Raw genomic sequence first — 13826 nt, 5'->3', positions numbered from 1 at the left:
TTTCGGGGTCGCGAGTTATATTGTAAAACTTATCAAACTTGCTTAGAGTGATGTATGAACAATCCATATGGGTAGAAACTTTATCGGCCGATAAATGCGTTAAAATGTAATATCGGAAATTATCGGTATCGTTTTTTTTATTATCTGTATCGTTTTTTTTTTTTTTTTTTATTAAATCAACGTAAAAAACACAAGATACACTTACAATTAGTGCATCAACCCAAAAAACCTCCCTCCCCCCATTTCTTTCTGTTATCAATATTCTGCTTCCTACATTATATATCAATACATATCAATACAGTCTGCAAGGGATACAGTCTGTAAGCATTATGTATCAATATATATCAATACAGTCTGCAAGGGATACAGTCCGTAAGCACACATGATTGTGCGTGCTGCTGCTCCACTAATAGTACTAACCTTTAACACTTCATTTTACTCATTTTCATTAATTACTAGTTTCTATGTAACTGTTTTTATATTGTTTTACTTTCTTTTTTATTCAAGAAAATGTTTTTAATTTAGTTATCTTATTTTATTTTATTTTTTTAAAAAGTACCTTATCTTCACCCTACCTGGTTGTCCAAATTAGGCATAATAATGTGTTAATTCCACGACTGTATATATCGGTTGATATCGGTATCGGTAATTAAAGAGTTGGACAATATCGGAATATCGGATATCGGCAAAAAGCCATTATCGGACATCCCTAGTAGAAACGCTATGGACAGCTAGAAGACTGATGGTTGAAAGCACTAAATGGAAGGACACTGCAGCGCCTGCAGTGAGCGGCTTCATCCATTTAAGTGGACCCCGACTTAAACAAGTTGAAAAACTTATTGGGGTGTTACCATTTAGTGGTCAATTGTACGGAATATGTACTGTACTGTGCAATCTACTAATAAAAGTCTCAATCAATCCATCAAATCCAAAAGATGGCGCCGTAGCACAAACAATAGAACACCTTCTCAGTGTATTTTTATTTATTTTTTTACTTTTTGTATCATGACCGTCAGCAAAGAAAAATCCATAAATTAGCCGCATCGTTTTATAAGCCGCATGGTTCAAAGTGTAGGAAAAAGGTAGCGGCGTACAGTCCGTAATTTATGTTATTTGTGTGTGTGTGTGTGTGTGTGTGTGTGTGTGTGTGTGTGTGTGTGTGTGTGTGTGTGTGTGTGTGTGTGTGTGTGTGTGTGTGTGTGTGTGTGTGTGTGTGTGTGTGTGTGTGTGTGTGTGTGTGTGTGTGTGTGTGTGTGTGTGCAGGAGTTGGGTCTGGAGAAGGAGGACAAGGAGGCCATCGAGGAGAAGTTCCGAGAGAGACTGAAAGACAGGACGGTCCCTCAGCACATCATGGACGTCATTAACGAGGAACTCAACAAGCTCTCCCTGCTGGACAACCACTCCTCTGAGTTCAAGTTGGTCTCCATCGCACCTGTACTCACCCTCATGGACCTGTGTCCTCAATGTGTGTGTGTGTGCGTGTTTCAGCGTCACTCGCAACTACCTGGACTGGCTGACCAGCATGCCGTGGGGCACCAACAGTGAGGAGAACTTAGCGCTGGATAGAGCCAAGGAGGTTCTGGAAGAAGATCATTATGGGATGGATGACATTAAGAAGCGCATACTGGTTAGCACACACACACACACACACACACACACACACACACACACACATTCTTGTACTTGTTACCTTCTTGAGACGTGAGAAAAATGCCTCCCTCTTTAGGACCAGCCTTTCTAGATATATAAAGAAGTGTATTTACAACATTAATAATATATACATACTATGCACATATAAAAAAGGTGAGCTTTTAGTAAAAAAAAAATGTTTGTAATTGTTTTTTAATCTTCATTATTTACTTCAAGTTATTACTGTATGTCTCTATAACGGGTCACCAACCTTTTTGAAAGCAAGAGCTACTTCTTGGGTAGTGATTAATGCGAAGGGCTACCAGTTTGATACACACTTCAATAAATTGCCAGAAATAGCCAATTTGCTCGATTTACCTTTAACTCTATGTTATTATTAATAATTAATGATATTCACACTTAATTGAACGGTTTAGAAGAGGAGAAAACACGAAAAAAATGACGATTAAATTTTGAAACATAGTTTATCTTCAATTTCGACTCTTTAAAATTCAAAATTCAACTGAAAAAAAGAAGAGAAAAACTAGCTAATTTGAATCTTTTTGAAAAAATTTGAAAAATAATTTATGGAACATCATTAGTAATTTTTCCTGATTAATATTCATTTTAGAATTTTGATGACATGTTTTAAATAGGTTAAAATCCAATCTACACTTTGTTAGAATATATAACAAATTGGACCAAGCTATATTTCTAACAAAGACAAATCATTATTTCTTCTAGATTTTCCAGAACAAAAATTTTAAAAGAAATTCAAAAGACTTTGAAATAAAATTTAAATTTGATTCTGCGGATTTTCTAGATTTGCCAGAATAATTTTTTTGAATTTTAATCATAAGTTTGAAGAAATATTTCACAAATATTCTTTGTCGAAAAAACAGAAGCTAAAATGAAGAATTAAATTAAAATGTATTTATTATTGTTTACAATAAAACAATTTTTTTTTACTTGAACATTGATTTAAATTGTCAGGAAAAAATAGGAAGGAATTTAAAAGGTAAAAAGGTATATGTGTTTAAAAATCCTAAAATCATTTTTAAGGTTGTATTTTTTCTCTAAAATTGTCTTTCTGAAAGTTATAAGAAGCAAAGTAAAAAAATTAATGAATTTATTTAAACAAGTGAAGACCAAGTCTTTAAAATATTTTCTTGGATTTTCAAATTCTATTTGAGTTTTGTCTCTCTTAGAATTAAAAATGTCGGGCAAAGCGAGACCAGCTTGCTAGTAAATAAATACAATTTAAAAAATAGAGGCAGCTCACTGGTAAGTGCTGCTATTTGAGCTATTTTTAGAACAGGCCAGCGGGCTACTCATCTGGTCCTTACGGGCTACCTGGTGCCCGCGGGCACCGCGTTGGTGACCCCTGGTCTATATACATATTTATTTTATTAACTGTGGCCAAAGGAGGCGCATTTCAATTTCTTACACACACTTGTTATTATTGATTATTAGGTTGATTATTAGGCAGCACGGTAGCACAGGGGTTAGTGCGTGTGCCTCACAACACGAAGGTCCTGAGTTCCATCCCGGGCTCGGGATCTTTCTGTGTGGAGTTTGCATTTTCTCCTTGTGACTGCGGGGGTTCTACTTCGGCTTCCTCCCACCTCCAAAGACACGCACCTGGGGATAGGCCCCTCCCACCTCTAAAGACATGCAGCTAGAGATAGGCTCCTCCCACCTCCAAAGACATGCACCTAGAGATAGGCTCCTCCCACCTCCAAAGACATGCACCTAGAGATAGGCTCCTCCCACCTCCAAAGACATGCAGCTAGAGATAGGACCCTCCCACCTCCAAAGACATGCACCTGGGGATAGGTTGATTGGCAACACTAAATGGTTCCTAGTGTGTGAATGTGTGTGTGAATGTTGTCTATCTGTGTTGGCCCTGTGATGAGGCGGTGACTTGTCCAGGGTGTACCCCGCCTTCCGCCTGAATGCAGCTGAGATAGGCCCCAGCACCCCCCGCGACGCCGAAAGGGACAAGCGGTAGACAATGGATGGATGGATGGACACTTGTTATTACAAATGTTGGCCAGAGGGGGAGCACTTTTAAAAATCCCTCCTTTTTGGGAGCACCCTCATTTTAATAGATGTCACTACAAATGAGACATTGTCTATTAGATGCAATGTTGTTGATTTATGTCATCACTTCTTCACACCTCCTCATATGGAAGATACTTTTCCTTCTTCGTGTCTCAAGAAGGCTAGAAATACAAGAACACACACACACACAGTAGAAAAGCACTGTCAATGTAACCCAGTGGTTTTCAATATTTTTAGTCACGCCCCCCTAAAGAGAATGTTTATTTATGTATCTATCTGCATGTGTCAAGATATATGCTATTGCCTCTCATGCCCCCCCAACATATTTCTTGCAGGAGTTCATAGCCGTCAGTCAGCTGCGAGGCTCCACCCAGGGCAAGATCCTGTGCTTCTACGGCCCCCCCGGGGTGGGCAAGACCTCCATTGCCCGCTCCATCGCCCGGGCCCTCAACAGAGAGTACTTCCGGTTCAGCGTGGGCGGTATGACGGATGTGGCTGAGATTAAAGGACACAGGTGGGTGCCTCGTCTGGGATGTCGTGGCAAGCGCCGTGGTCTCTATACCGTGTTTGTGGGCGCTCAGGAGGACGTACGTTGGCGCCATGCCGGGGAAGATCATCCAGTGCCTCAAGAAAACCAAGACGGAGAATCCTCTGGTTCTGATTGATGAGGTCAGCAAGCCGTCTTAATCCCGTTGGTCTTCTAATGTCGTTCAGCATCCTGTTGCCATGGAGACAAAGTGTTATGAGGTTGGGCGACAAGGACGATATGATTAAAAATAAATGTGGCCGACCACATAGCTTTTAATACTATCGTAAATAGAGATGCCGATAAATGCGTTAAAATGTAATATCGGAAATTATCGGTATCGTTTTTTTTATTATCAGTATCGTTTTTTTTTTGTTGTTGTTTTTATTTATTTATTAAATCCACATAAAAACACAAGATACACTTACATTTAGTGCACCAACCCAAAAAACCTCCCTCCCCCATTTACACTCATTCACACAAAAGGGTTGTTTCTTTCTGTTATTAATATTCTGCTTCCTACATTATATATCAATATATATCAATACAGTCTGCAAGGGATACAGTCCGTAAGCACACATGATTGTGCGTGCTGCTGCTCCACTAATAGTACTAACCTTTAACACTTCATTTTACTAATTTTCATTAATTACTAGTTTCTATGTAACTGTTTTTATATTGTTGTACTTTCTTTTTTATTCAAGAAAATGTTTTGAATTTATTTATCTTATTTTATTTGATTCATTTTTTTAAAAAGTACCTTATCTTCACCATACCTGGTTGTCCAAATTAGGCATAATAATGTGTTAATTCCACGACTGTATATATCGGTTGATATCGGTATCGGTAATTAAAGAGTTGGACAATATCGGCATATCGGATATCGGCAAAAAGCCATTATCGGACATCCCTAATCGTAATATTGTGATCATTTAAATGAAACGAAAACTATTGAACACAAAACATGGCAATTACAAACCCCGTTTCCATATGAGTTGGGAAATGGTGTTAGATGTAAATATAAACGGAATACAATGATTTGCAAATCCTTTTCAAGCCATATTCAGTTGAATATGCTACAAAGAAAACATATTTGATGTTCAAACTGATAAAAAAAATTTTTTTTGCAAATAATCATTAACTTTAGAATTTGATGGCAGCAACACGTGACAAAGAAGTTGGGAAAAATAAGTCATATTTTTGGTTCATTTAATATCCATCCATCTTCTTCCGCTTATCCGAAGTCGGGTCGCGGGGGCAGCAGCCTAAGCAGGGAAGCCCAGACTTCCCTCTCCCCAGCCACTTGGTCCAGCTCTTCCCGGGGGATCCCGAGGCGTTCCCAGGCCAGCCGGGAGACGTAGTCTTCCCAACGTGTCCTGGGTCTTCCCCGTGGCCTCCTACCGGTCGGACATGCCCTAAACACCTCCCTAGGGAGGCGTTCGGGTGGCATCCTGACCAGATGCCCGAACCACCTCAACTGGCTCCTCTCCATGTGGAGGAGCAGCAGCTTTACTTTGAGCTCCTCCCGGATGACAGAGCTTCTCACCCTATCTCTAAGGGAGAGACCCAAACTCATTTGGGCCGCTTGTACCCGTGATCTTGTCCTTTCGGTCATAACCCAAAGCTCATGACCATAGGTGAGGATGGGAACGTAGATCGACCGGTAAATTGAGAGCTTTGCCTTCCGGCTCAGCTCCTTCTTCACCACAACGGATCGATTCAGCGTCCGCATTACTAAAGACGCCGCACCGATCCACCTGTCGATCTCACCATCCACTCTTCCCTCACTCGTGAACAAGACTCCGAGGTACTTGAACTCCTCCACTTGGGGCAGGGTCTCCTCCGCAACCCGGAGATGGCACTCCACCCTTTTCCGGGCGAGAACCATGGACTCTGACTTGGAGGTGCCGATTCTCATCCCAGTCGCTTCACACTCAGCTGCGAACCGATCCAGTGAGAGCTGAAGATCCTGGCCGGATGAAGCCATCAGGACCACATCATCTGCAAAAAGCAGAGACCTAATCCTGCAGCCACCAAACCAGATCCCCTCAACGCCTTGACTGCGCCTAGAAATTCTGTCCATAAAAGTTCTGAACAGAATGGGTGACAAAGGGCAGCCTTGGCGGAGTCCAACCCTCACTGGAAACGTGTCCGACTTACTGCCAGCAATGCGGACCAAGCTCTGACACTGATCATACAGGGAGTGGACCAAGTTCTGACACTGATCATACAGGGAGTGGACCAAGCTCTGACACTGATCATACAGGGAGTGGACCAAGTTCTGACACTGATCATACAGGGAGTGGACCAAGTTCTGACACTGATCATACAGGGAGTGGACCGCCACAATCAGACAGTCCGATACCCCATACTCTCTGAGCACTCCCCACAGGACTTCCCGAGGGACACGGTCCAATGCCTTCTCCAAGTCCACAAAACACATGTAGACTGGTTGGTTGGTTCATTTAATAGTTCAAACAAATGTACATTATTGCAATCAGTTGATAAAACATTGTCCTTTACAATTATAAAAGCTTTTTACAAAAATCTACTACTCTGCTTGCATGTCAGCAGACTGGAGTAGATCCTGCTGAAATCTATGTATTCCATGAATAGACAATCCTTTTCAATCGGGAAAATATCGTTTTTGAATTGAGAATCGCGTTGAATCGCAAAAAATCGATTTTGAATCGAATCGTGACCCCAAGAATCGATATTGAATCGAATCGTGGGACACCCAAAGATTCGCAGCCCTAATAACTGCCATGTGGCCCTCATTGAAAATGAGTTTGACACCTAAGCTGTTTTGAAATAGTTAATTATAATTATTATACCAAATAATCCCTTGCGAGAATCGTGTTGAATGGGATCGTCATCCCAAGAATGGTGTAGAATGATTCAGTGAGTAAGATTGTCACCTAGGACCAGGGCCGGCCCGTGGCATAGGCCGTATAGGCAAATGCTAAGGGCGCTGTCCATCAGGGGGCGCCACGCCAGTGCCACAAATGTTGGAGGGAAAAAAAAAAAGTTGGTACTATTATTTCTAAATACACAAAATAATCCCACGTTAATTAAAATGCAAAGTAAAGCCTATTTAATAGAAATATTATTTGTTACAACATTACGCCCCCCCATCCCCCCGGCACGGTGCGCCCCCTCCCTTCCCGTATCATGACTCTTTTTGGACGTCACCACATAAAAAAAAATCAACACAAGATGTCAAAACGGCCAAAACTGTCAGGTGCCCAGGGGAGAAAAGAAGAGGAGAAACGAGAAAAAGACAGAGGTAGCAGGTAGGTAACGTTAGCCTACATGAAATGATTTGTCTGTTACAGAATGTGGTAGTAACCTGGCTTTTTAGCATTAAGCTAATGTTACATGATTCGGCAATTGCTAATCAATAAATAGCCAGTTCTGTTGTAACGTCGGGTTAATATTGTGGAGGGGGCTATAGGAAAATGGAAAATAATGGAAAATAATAATGTAACGTTAGGTAATTACAGTACTCCCTGGTGTACAGTAATTTGTAAGTCATTCTAGTTAATGCAATATTAAAAAGCACAAATAGAGAACTCTGTAGGATACCCTTTTTTTTGTAATATAGTTGTTAAAGTCATACTGGTTTGATATCTTGTTTTGTGCAGTGCCTTATTTATATTGTACTTTTAATTTATTTTATGCAACTTGTTGACACGTTTTATTTTGTGTTTATGTATGTAAAAAATATTGTATTTCATATATTCATTTTTTATTTTTTGTATTCATTTATTTATCCATATTTTTTTTTATCTTGTTAACTATTCTGATTGTTAATTTGCTTTCTTTAAGTAAAAAAAAAGGTCAAAGACAAAGCTATTCGGTTTCTTGTGAGTATATACACTTCACTGCCGATGTGGGGGGGCGCCACCTAGAATCTTGCCTAGGGCGCCAGATTGGTTAGGGCCGGGCCTGCCTAGGACTGAAATATAGTCTTCTCAGGAGGATGCAATAATACAAACTTCAGGCCGTCCCTCCTTTGTTGCCAGGTGGATAAGATAGGCCGCGGCTATCAAGGCGATCCGTCCTCAGCTCTGCTGGAGCTTCTGGACCCGGAGCAGAACGCCAACTTCCTGGACCACTACCTGGATGTTCCTGTGGATCTTTCAAAGGTGAGCGCCTGCTAAGCTGAGCGTCTTGTGTTGTGCTAACGATGCTCGCGCTCCCCCAGGTGCTGTTCATCTGCACGGCCAACGTGACCGACACCATACCGGAGCCCCTGCGGGACCGCATGGAGATGATTAACGTGTCGGGATACGTGGCGCAGGAGAAACTGGCCATCGCTCAGGTAGCACGCTAGCGCCGACCTCCTTTGGCGGGCGCGTACCTCCTCTGTGAGCTAACCCGGTCCCGCGTTGTGCCGCAGCGCTACCTGGTGCCTCAGCTGCGCTCGCTGTGCGGCCTCAGCGAGGACAAGGCGTCCATCTCGCCCGACGCTCTCGGCCTGCTCATCAGACAGTACTGCCGAGAGTCCGGGGTCCGGAACCTGCAGAAGCAAGTGGAAAAGGTCAGCAGACCCGGAAGGTACCATCACCGCCGTCCCCTTCCTTCACGTGGCTCGTCGCCCTCAGGTCTTCCGCAAGGTGGCGTTCTCCATCGTGAGCGGAGAGCGGCAGACGGTCAGCGTTTCCCCCGACAACCTGCAGGAGTACGTGGGCAAACCCGTCTTCACCGTGGACAGGATGTACGACGTCACGCCGCCGGGGGTGGTCATGGGGCTGGCGTGGACGGCCATGGGTGAGTGGCGTGCGCACGCAAGCGGCGCCCACACGCGGCGCCCACACGCGGCGCCCACACGCGCGCACTAAAAGGTGTTTTCCCTGCGCAGGAGGATCCACGCTGTTCATTGAGACCTCACTGCGGCGACCGGTGGGGAAAGATGCCAAAGGGGAGGGGTCGCTGGAGGTGACAGGTTAGTGCAGCGCTGCGATCGCTCCTCCACGTTAACACACTGTCATCATAGAAAGTAGTGCAGTGGTCACCAACGCGGTGCCCGCGGGCACCAGGTAGCCCGTAAGGACCAGATGAGTAGCCCGCTGGCCTGTTCTAAAAATAGCTCAAATAGCAGCACTTACCAGTGAGCTGCCTCTATTTTTTAAATGTTATTTATTTACTAGCAAGCTGGTCTCGCTTTGCCCGACATTTTTAATTCTAAGAGAGACAAAACTCAAAAAGAATTTGAAAATCCAAGAAAATATTTTAAAGACTTGGTCTTCACTTGTTTGAATAAATTCATTAATTTTTTTACTTTGCTTCTTATAACTTTCAGAAAGACAATTTTAGAGAAAAAATACAACCTTAAAAATTATTTTAGGACTTTTAAACACATATACCTTTTTACCTTTTAAATTCCTTCCTCTTCTTTCCTGACAATTTAAATCAATGTTCAAGTAAATTTATTTTTTTTATTGTAAAGAATAATAAATACATTTTAATTTAATTCTTCATTTTAGTTTCTAATTTTTTGACGAAGAATATTTGTGAAATATTTCTTCAAACTTATTATGATTAAAATTCAAAAGAAATATTGTGGCAAATCTAGAAAATCTGTAGAATCAAATTTAAATCTTATTTCAAAGTCTTTTGAATTTCTTTTAAAATGTTTGTTCTGGAAAATCTAGAAGAAATAATGATTTGTCTTTGTTAGAAATATAGCTTGGTCCAATTTGTTATAATTTCTAACAAAGTGTAGATTGGATTTTAACCTATTTAAAACATGTCATCAAAATTCTAAAATTAATCTTAATCAGGAAAAATTACTAATGATGTTCCATAACTTCTTTTTTTTATTTTTTCAAAAAGATTCGAATTAGCTAGTTTTTCTCTTCTTTTTTTCGGTTGAATTTTGAATTTTAAAGAGTCAAAATTGAAGATAAACTATGTTTCAAAATTTAATTGTCATTTTTTTCGTGTTTTCTCCTCTTTTAAACCGTTCAATTAAGTGTAAATATCATTAATTATTAATAATAACATAGAGTTAAAGGTAAATTGAGCAAATTGGCTATTTCTGGCAATTTATTTAAGTGTTTTGAAACTGGTAGCCCTTCGCATTAATCACTACCCAAGAAGTAGCTCTTGCTTTCAAAAAGGTTGGTGACCCCTGCTCTAGTCATTACTGCGGTTGCTCCTCAAATATGGAGCATCCAATGGGACAAAATAAAGAAATAGGTCTATGAAGCTACTTAAAGGGGCTGTTTCTTACTTCCTCACAGTTAGTTTGCAAAGCAAAAAAAACAACAAGAACACAATTGGCTAGCTTAATTAAAGGCCTACTGAAAGCCACTACTAGCGACCACGCAGTCTGATAGTTTATATATCAATGATGAAATCTTAACATTGCAACACATGCCAATACGGCCGGGTTAACTTATGAAGTGACATTTTAAAATTCCCGCCACACTTCCGGTTGAAAAACTCCTTTGGATATGATTTATGCGCGTGACGTCACAAAAGCAACGGAAGTGGTTGGACCCCATCGACCCGATACAAAAACCTCTTGTTTTCTTCGACAAAATTCCACAGTATTCTGGACATCTGTGTTGGTGAATCTTTTGCAATTTGTTTAATGAACAATGGAGGCTGCAAAGAAGAACGTTGTAGGTGGGATCGATCGGTGTATTAGCGGCTAAGTACAATACTTACAGCAACACAACAAGGACTACTTACTTAGCAGACGCCTAGCCGATGCTTGCCGCCAAACCCACGGATGAAGTCCTTCGTCGCGCCGTCGATCGCTGGAACGCAGGTGAGCACGGCTGTTGATGGGAAGATGAGGGCTGGCTGGCGTAGGTGGAGCGCTAATGTTTGTATCATAGTTCTGTGAGGTCCGGTTGCTAAGTTGCTAAATTAGCCTTAGCGTCATTAGCAACAGCCTTGCCAGGCTGAGAATTATTAACCGTGTATTTACATGTCCATGGTTTAATAGTATTGTTGATCTTCTGTCTATCCTTCCAGTCAGGGGTTTATTTATTTTGTTTCTATCTGCATTTGAGAACGATGCTATCACGTTAGCTCAGTAGCTAAAGAGCTTCGCCGATGTATTGTCGTGGAGATAAAAGGCACTGAATGTCCATTTGGCGTTCTCGACTCTCATTTTCAAGAGGATATAGTATCCCAGGTGGTTTCAAATACAAATCCGTGATCCACAATAGAAAAAGGAGAGAGTGTGGAATCCAATGAGCCAGCTTGTACCTAAGTTACGGTCAGAGCGAAAAAAGATACGTCCATCACTGCCTCTCAAGTCCTTCACTGTAACGTTCCTCATCTACGAATCTTTCATCCTCGCTCAAATTAATGGGGTAATCATCACTTTCTCGGTCCGAATCTCTCTCGCTCCATTGTAAACAACGGGGAATTGTGAGGAATACTAGCTCCTGTGACGTCACGCTACTTCCGCTACAGGCAAGGCTTTTTTTTATCAGCGAGCAAAAGTTGCGAACTTTATCGTCGATTTTCTCTACTAAATCCTTTCAGCAAAAATATGGCAATATCGCGAAATGATGAAGTATGACACATAGAATGGATCTGCTATTCCCGTTTAAATAAAAAAAAATCATTTCAGTAGGCCTCTAACCTCTTAAGGCCCAAGCTGTTTGTTTTCATGCTTGTTTTATTCGTCTTATTGGACCCTAATTAGAACAAAAACTAAGAATCATCTTTTAATATGATGTATTTGGTCCATAAGTACACAAACGTGTACTTCATGTTTAGTGACATGCTAATTCTTATTTTTACACTTTTTTTTTTCCAAATTCCATTGTATGTTATGCTCTTCTGACACCACCAGATGGCAGTACAAGTGTCCACATAAGAGGCCATAAAAAAAACCTGATACCGATCATTTTCGATATTAGATTTTAAAGCATTTATCGGCCGATAATATCAGCAGGCTGATATCATCGGCCATCTTTACTGCACATAATTGGCAGGGATCTCCTGAGTTAGTGTGATTTGGAAGCCACCGCGACAACGGTAAAGATAAGGAAATGACCATATTTGGAAGATAAGGAAATGACTATATTTGGAAGAGAAGGAAATGACCATATTTGGAAGATAAGGAAATGACAATACTTTTCTGCCCGCTCCCCGTTTTTTCTGCAGGTCAGCTCGGCGACGTCATGAAAGAGAGCGCCAAAATCGCGTCCACCTTCGCCAGAGCCTTCCTGATGCAGCAGGAGCCCGACAACGACTTCCTGGTCAACTCTCACCTGCACCTGCACGTTCCTGAGGTGAGCCAGCCAGCGCCGTCACGCTTTAGGCGGAGTCGAGACCTTCTCCTGTCACCTGTCAGGGCGCGACCCCCAAAGACGGACCGAGCGCCGGCTGCACCATCGTCACGGCGCTGTTGTCCCTGGCAACCGGCCGGCCCGTGCGCCCCGACGTGGCCATGACGGGGGAGGTGTCCCTGACCGGGAAGATCCTTCCTGTGGGAGGGATCAAGGAGAAAACCATCGCCGTGAGTCCGGTCACATGTCCGCTCCCTTCTAGTCCGGCCAGGTTGACCACGTCTTCCTGTTCCCTGCCAGGCGCGTCGTGCGGGAGTCACGTGCATCGTCATGCCCGCAGAGAACCGGAAGGACTTCTCGGACCTGCCGGACTACATCAGCGAGGGCCTGGAGGTCCACTTTGTGGACCACTACAGTCAAATCTTCCCGGTGGTCTTCCCACCGGCGCCCCCTCTGGCTGTGAAGTCCAGGTCGTAGCCACCGACCGCCTCGTCTCTTTAGCCAATGAAACGCTGTGACTCTGGCGGGCCACAGCTCCCACAATGCACTGCTGTGGACGGACTCTTTCAGAGAGAAATATTATTTTATATTAATGTGTAATAATAAATCTACTATAACAATTTTCACACGTTGGAAGGAGGACGGTGATGACTATGTCATGAAATACTACACCGGGGGTGTGGCCACTGGCACTATCGTTAGCATTTTAACATTAGCATGCTAGCTTTTTAGCTAATTTTGCAGGTAAACACCGTCAAACATTTCGGCACTTGACGAATGATCACTGTTAGCATGCTAGCGCTAGTATTTTATTTATTTTTTTAACTTAATTTTGTATGTATCCACCTGAGTCATATTTTGGTACTCGTTGACAGGCTAGCATTTTAAACAAATGACACACCTCAGCGTAATCTATTTTTGGTATTTGACGCAGGTACAGTTAGCATTTTAACATTAGCATGCTGGCTTTTTAGCAAATTTTGCAGGTAAACACTGTCAAACATTTCGTAACTTCAACGAATGATCACTGTTAGCATGCTAGCGCTAGTATTTTATTAATTTTTTTAACTTAATTTTGTAGGTATCCACCTGAGTCATATTTTGGTACTCGTTGACAGGCTAGCATTTTAAACAAATGACACACCTCAGCGTAATCTATTTTTGGTATTTGACGCAGGTACAGTTAGCATTTTAACATTAGCATGCTGGCTTTTTAGCAAATTTTGCAGGTAAACACCGTCAAACATTTCGGCACTTGACGAATGATCACTGTTAGCATGCTAGCGCTAGTATTTTATTTATTTTTTTAACTTAATTTTGTAGGTATCCACCTGAGTCATATTTTG

The 13826-nt window shown here is 42.0% G+C and overlaps 1 protein-coding gene across 1 annotated transcript in view; it reads left to right on the top strand.

Moving 5' to 3' along the window:
- The window catches only part of lonp1 (lon peptidase 1, mitochondrial), a 23641-nt gene extending 10260 nt beyond the window's left edge, over positions 1 to 13381 (top strand). The window contains exons 9-20 of the mRNA XM_062038923.1: positions 1264 to 1415; positions 1489 to 1627; positions 4029 to 4207; positions 4275 to 4362; positions 8245 to 8367; positions 8427 to 8543; positions 8622 to 8762; positions 8827 to 8992; positions 9084 to 9167; positions 12356 to 12483; positions 12546 to 12710; positions 12781 to 13381. Coding sequence (XP_061894907.1) covers positions 1264 to 1415; positions 1489 to 1627; positions 4029 to 4207; positions 4275 to 4362; positions 8245 to 8367; positions 8427 to 8543; positions 8622 to 8762; positions 8827 to 8992; positions 9084 to 9167; positions 12356 to 12483; positions 12546 to 12710; positions 12781 to 12957 — 1659 coding nt within the window. The 3' untranslated portion in view covers positions 12958 to 13381. The remainder of the gene's footprint in view (positions 1 to 1263; positions 1416 to 1488; positions 1628 to 4028; positions 4208 to 4274; positions 4363 to 8244; positions 8368 to 8426; positions 8544 to 8621; positions 8763 to 8826; positions 8993 to 9083; positions 9168 to 12355; positions 12484 to 12545; positions 12711 to 12780) is intronic.
- The last annotated feature ends 445 nt before the right edge of the window (positions 13382 to 13826 follow it).

The sequence above is a fragment of the Entelurus aequoreus genome, linkage group LG27 (assembly GCF_033978785.1).
Source record: "Entelurus aequoreus isolate RoL-2023_Sb linkage group LG27, RoL_Eaeq_v1.1, whole genome shotgun sequence".
NCBI classification, from domain to species: domain Eukaryota; kingdom Metazoa; phylum Chordata; class Actinopteri; order Syngnathiformes; family Syngnathidae; genus Entelurus; species Entelurus aequoreus.
The sequence above is the reverse complement of the archived record's forward strand: the minus strand, read 5'-3'. Positions and strand labels throughout refer to the sequence as shown.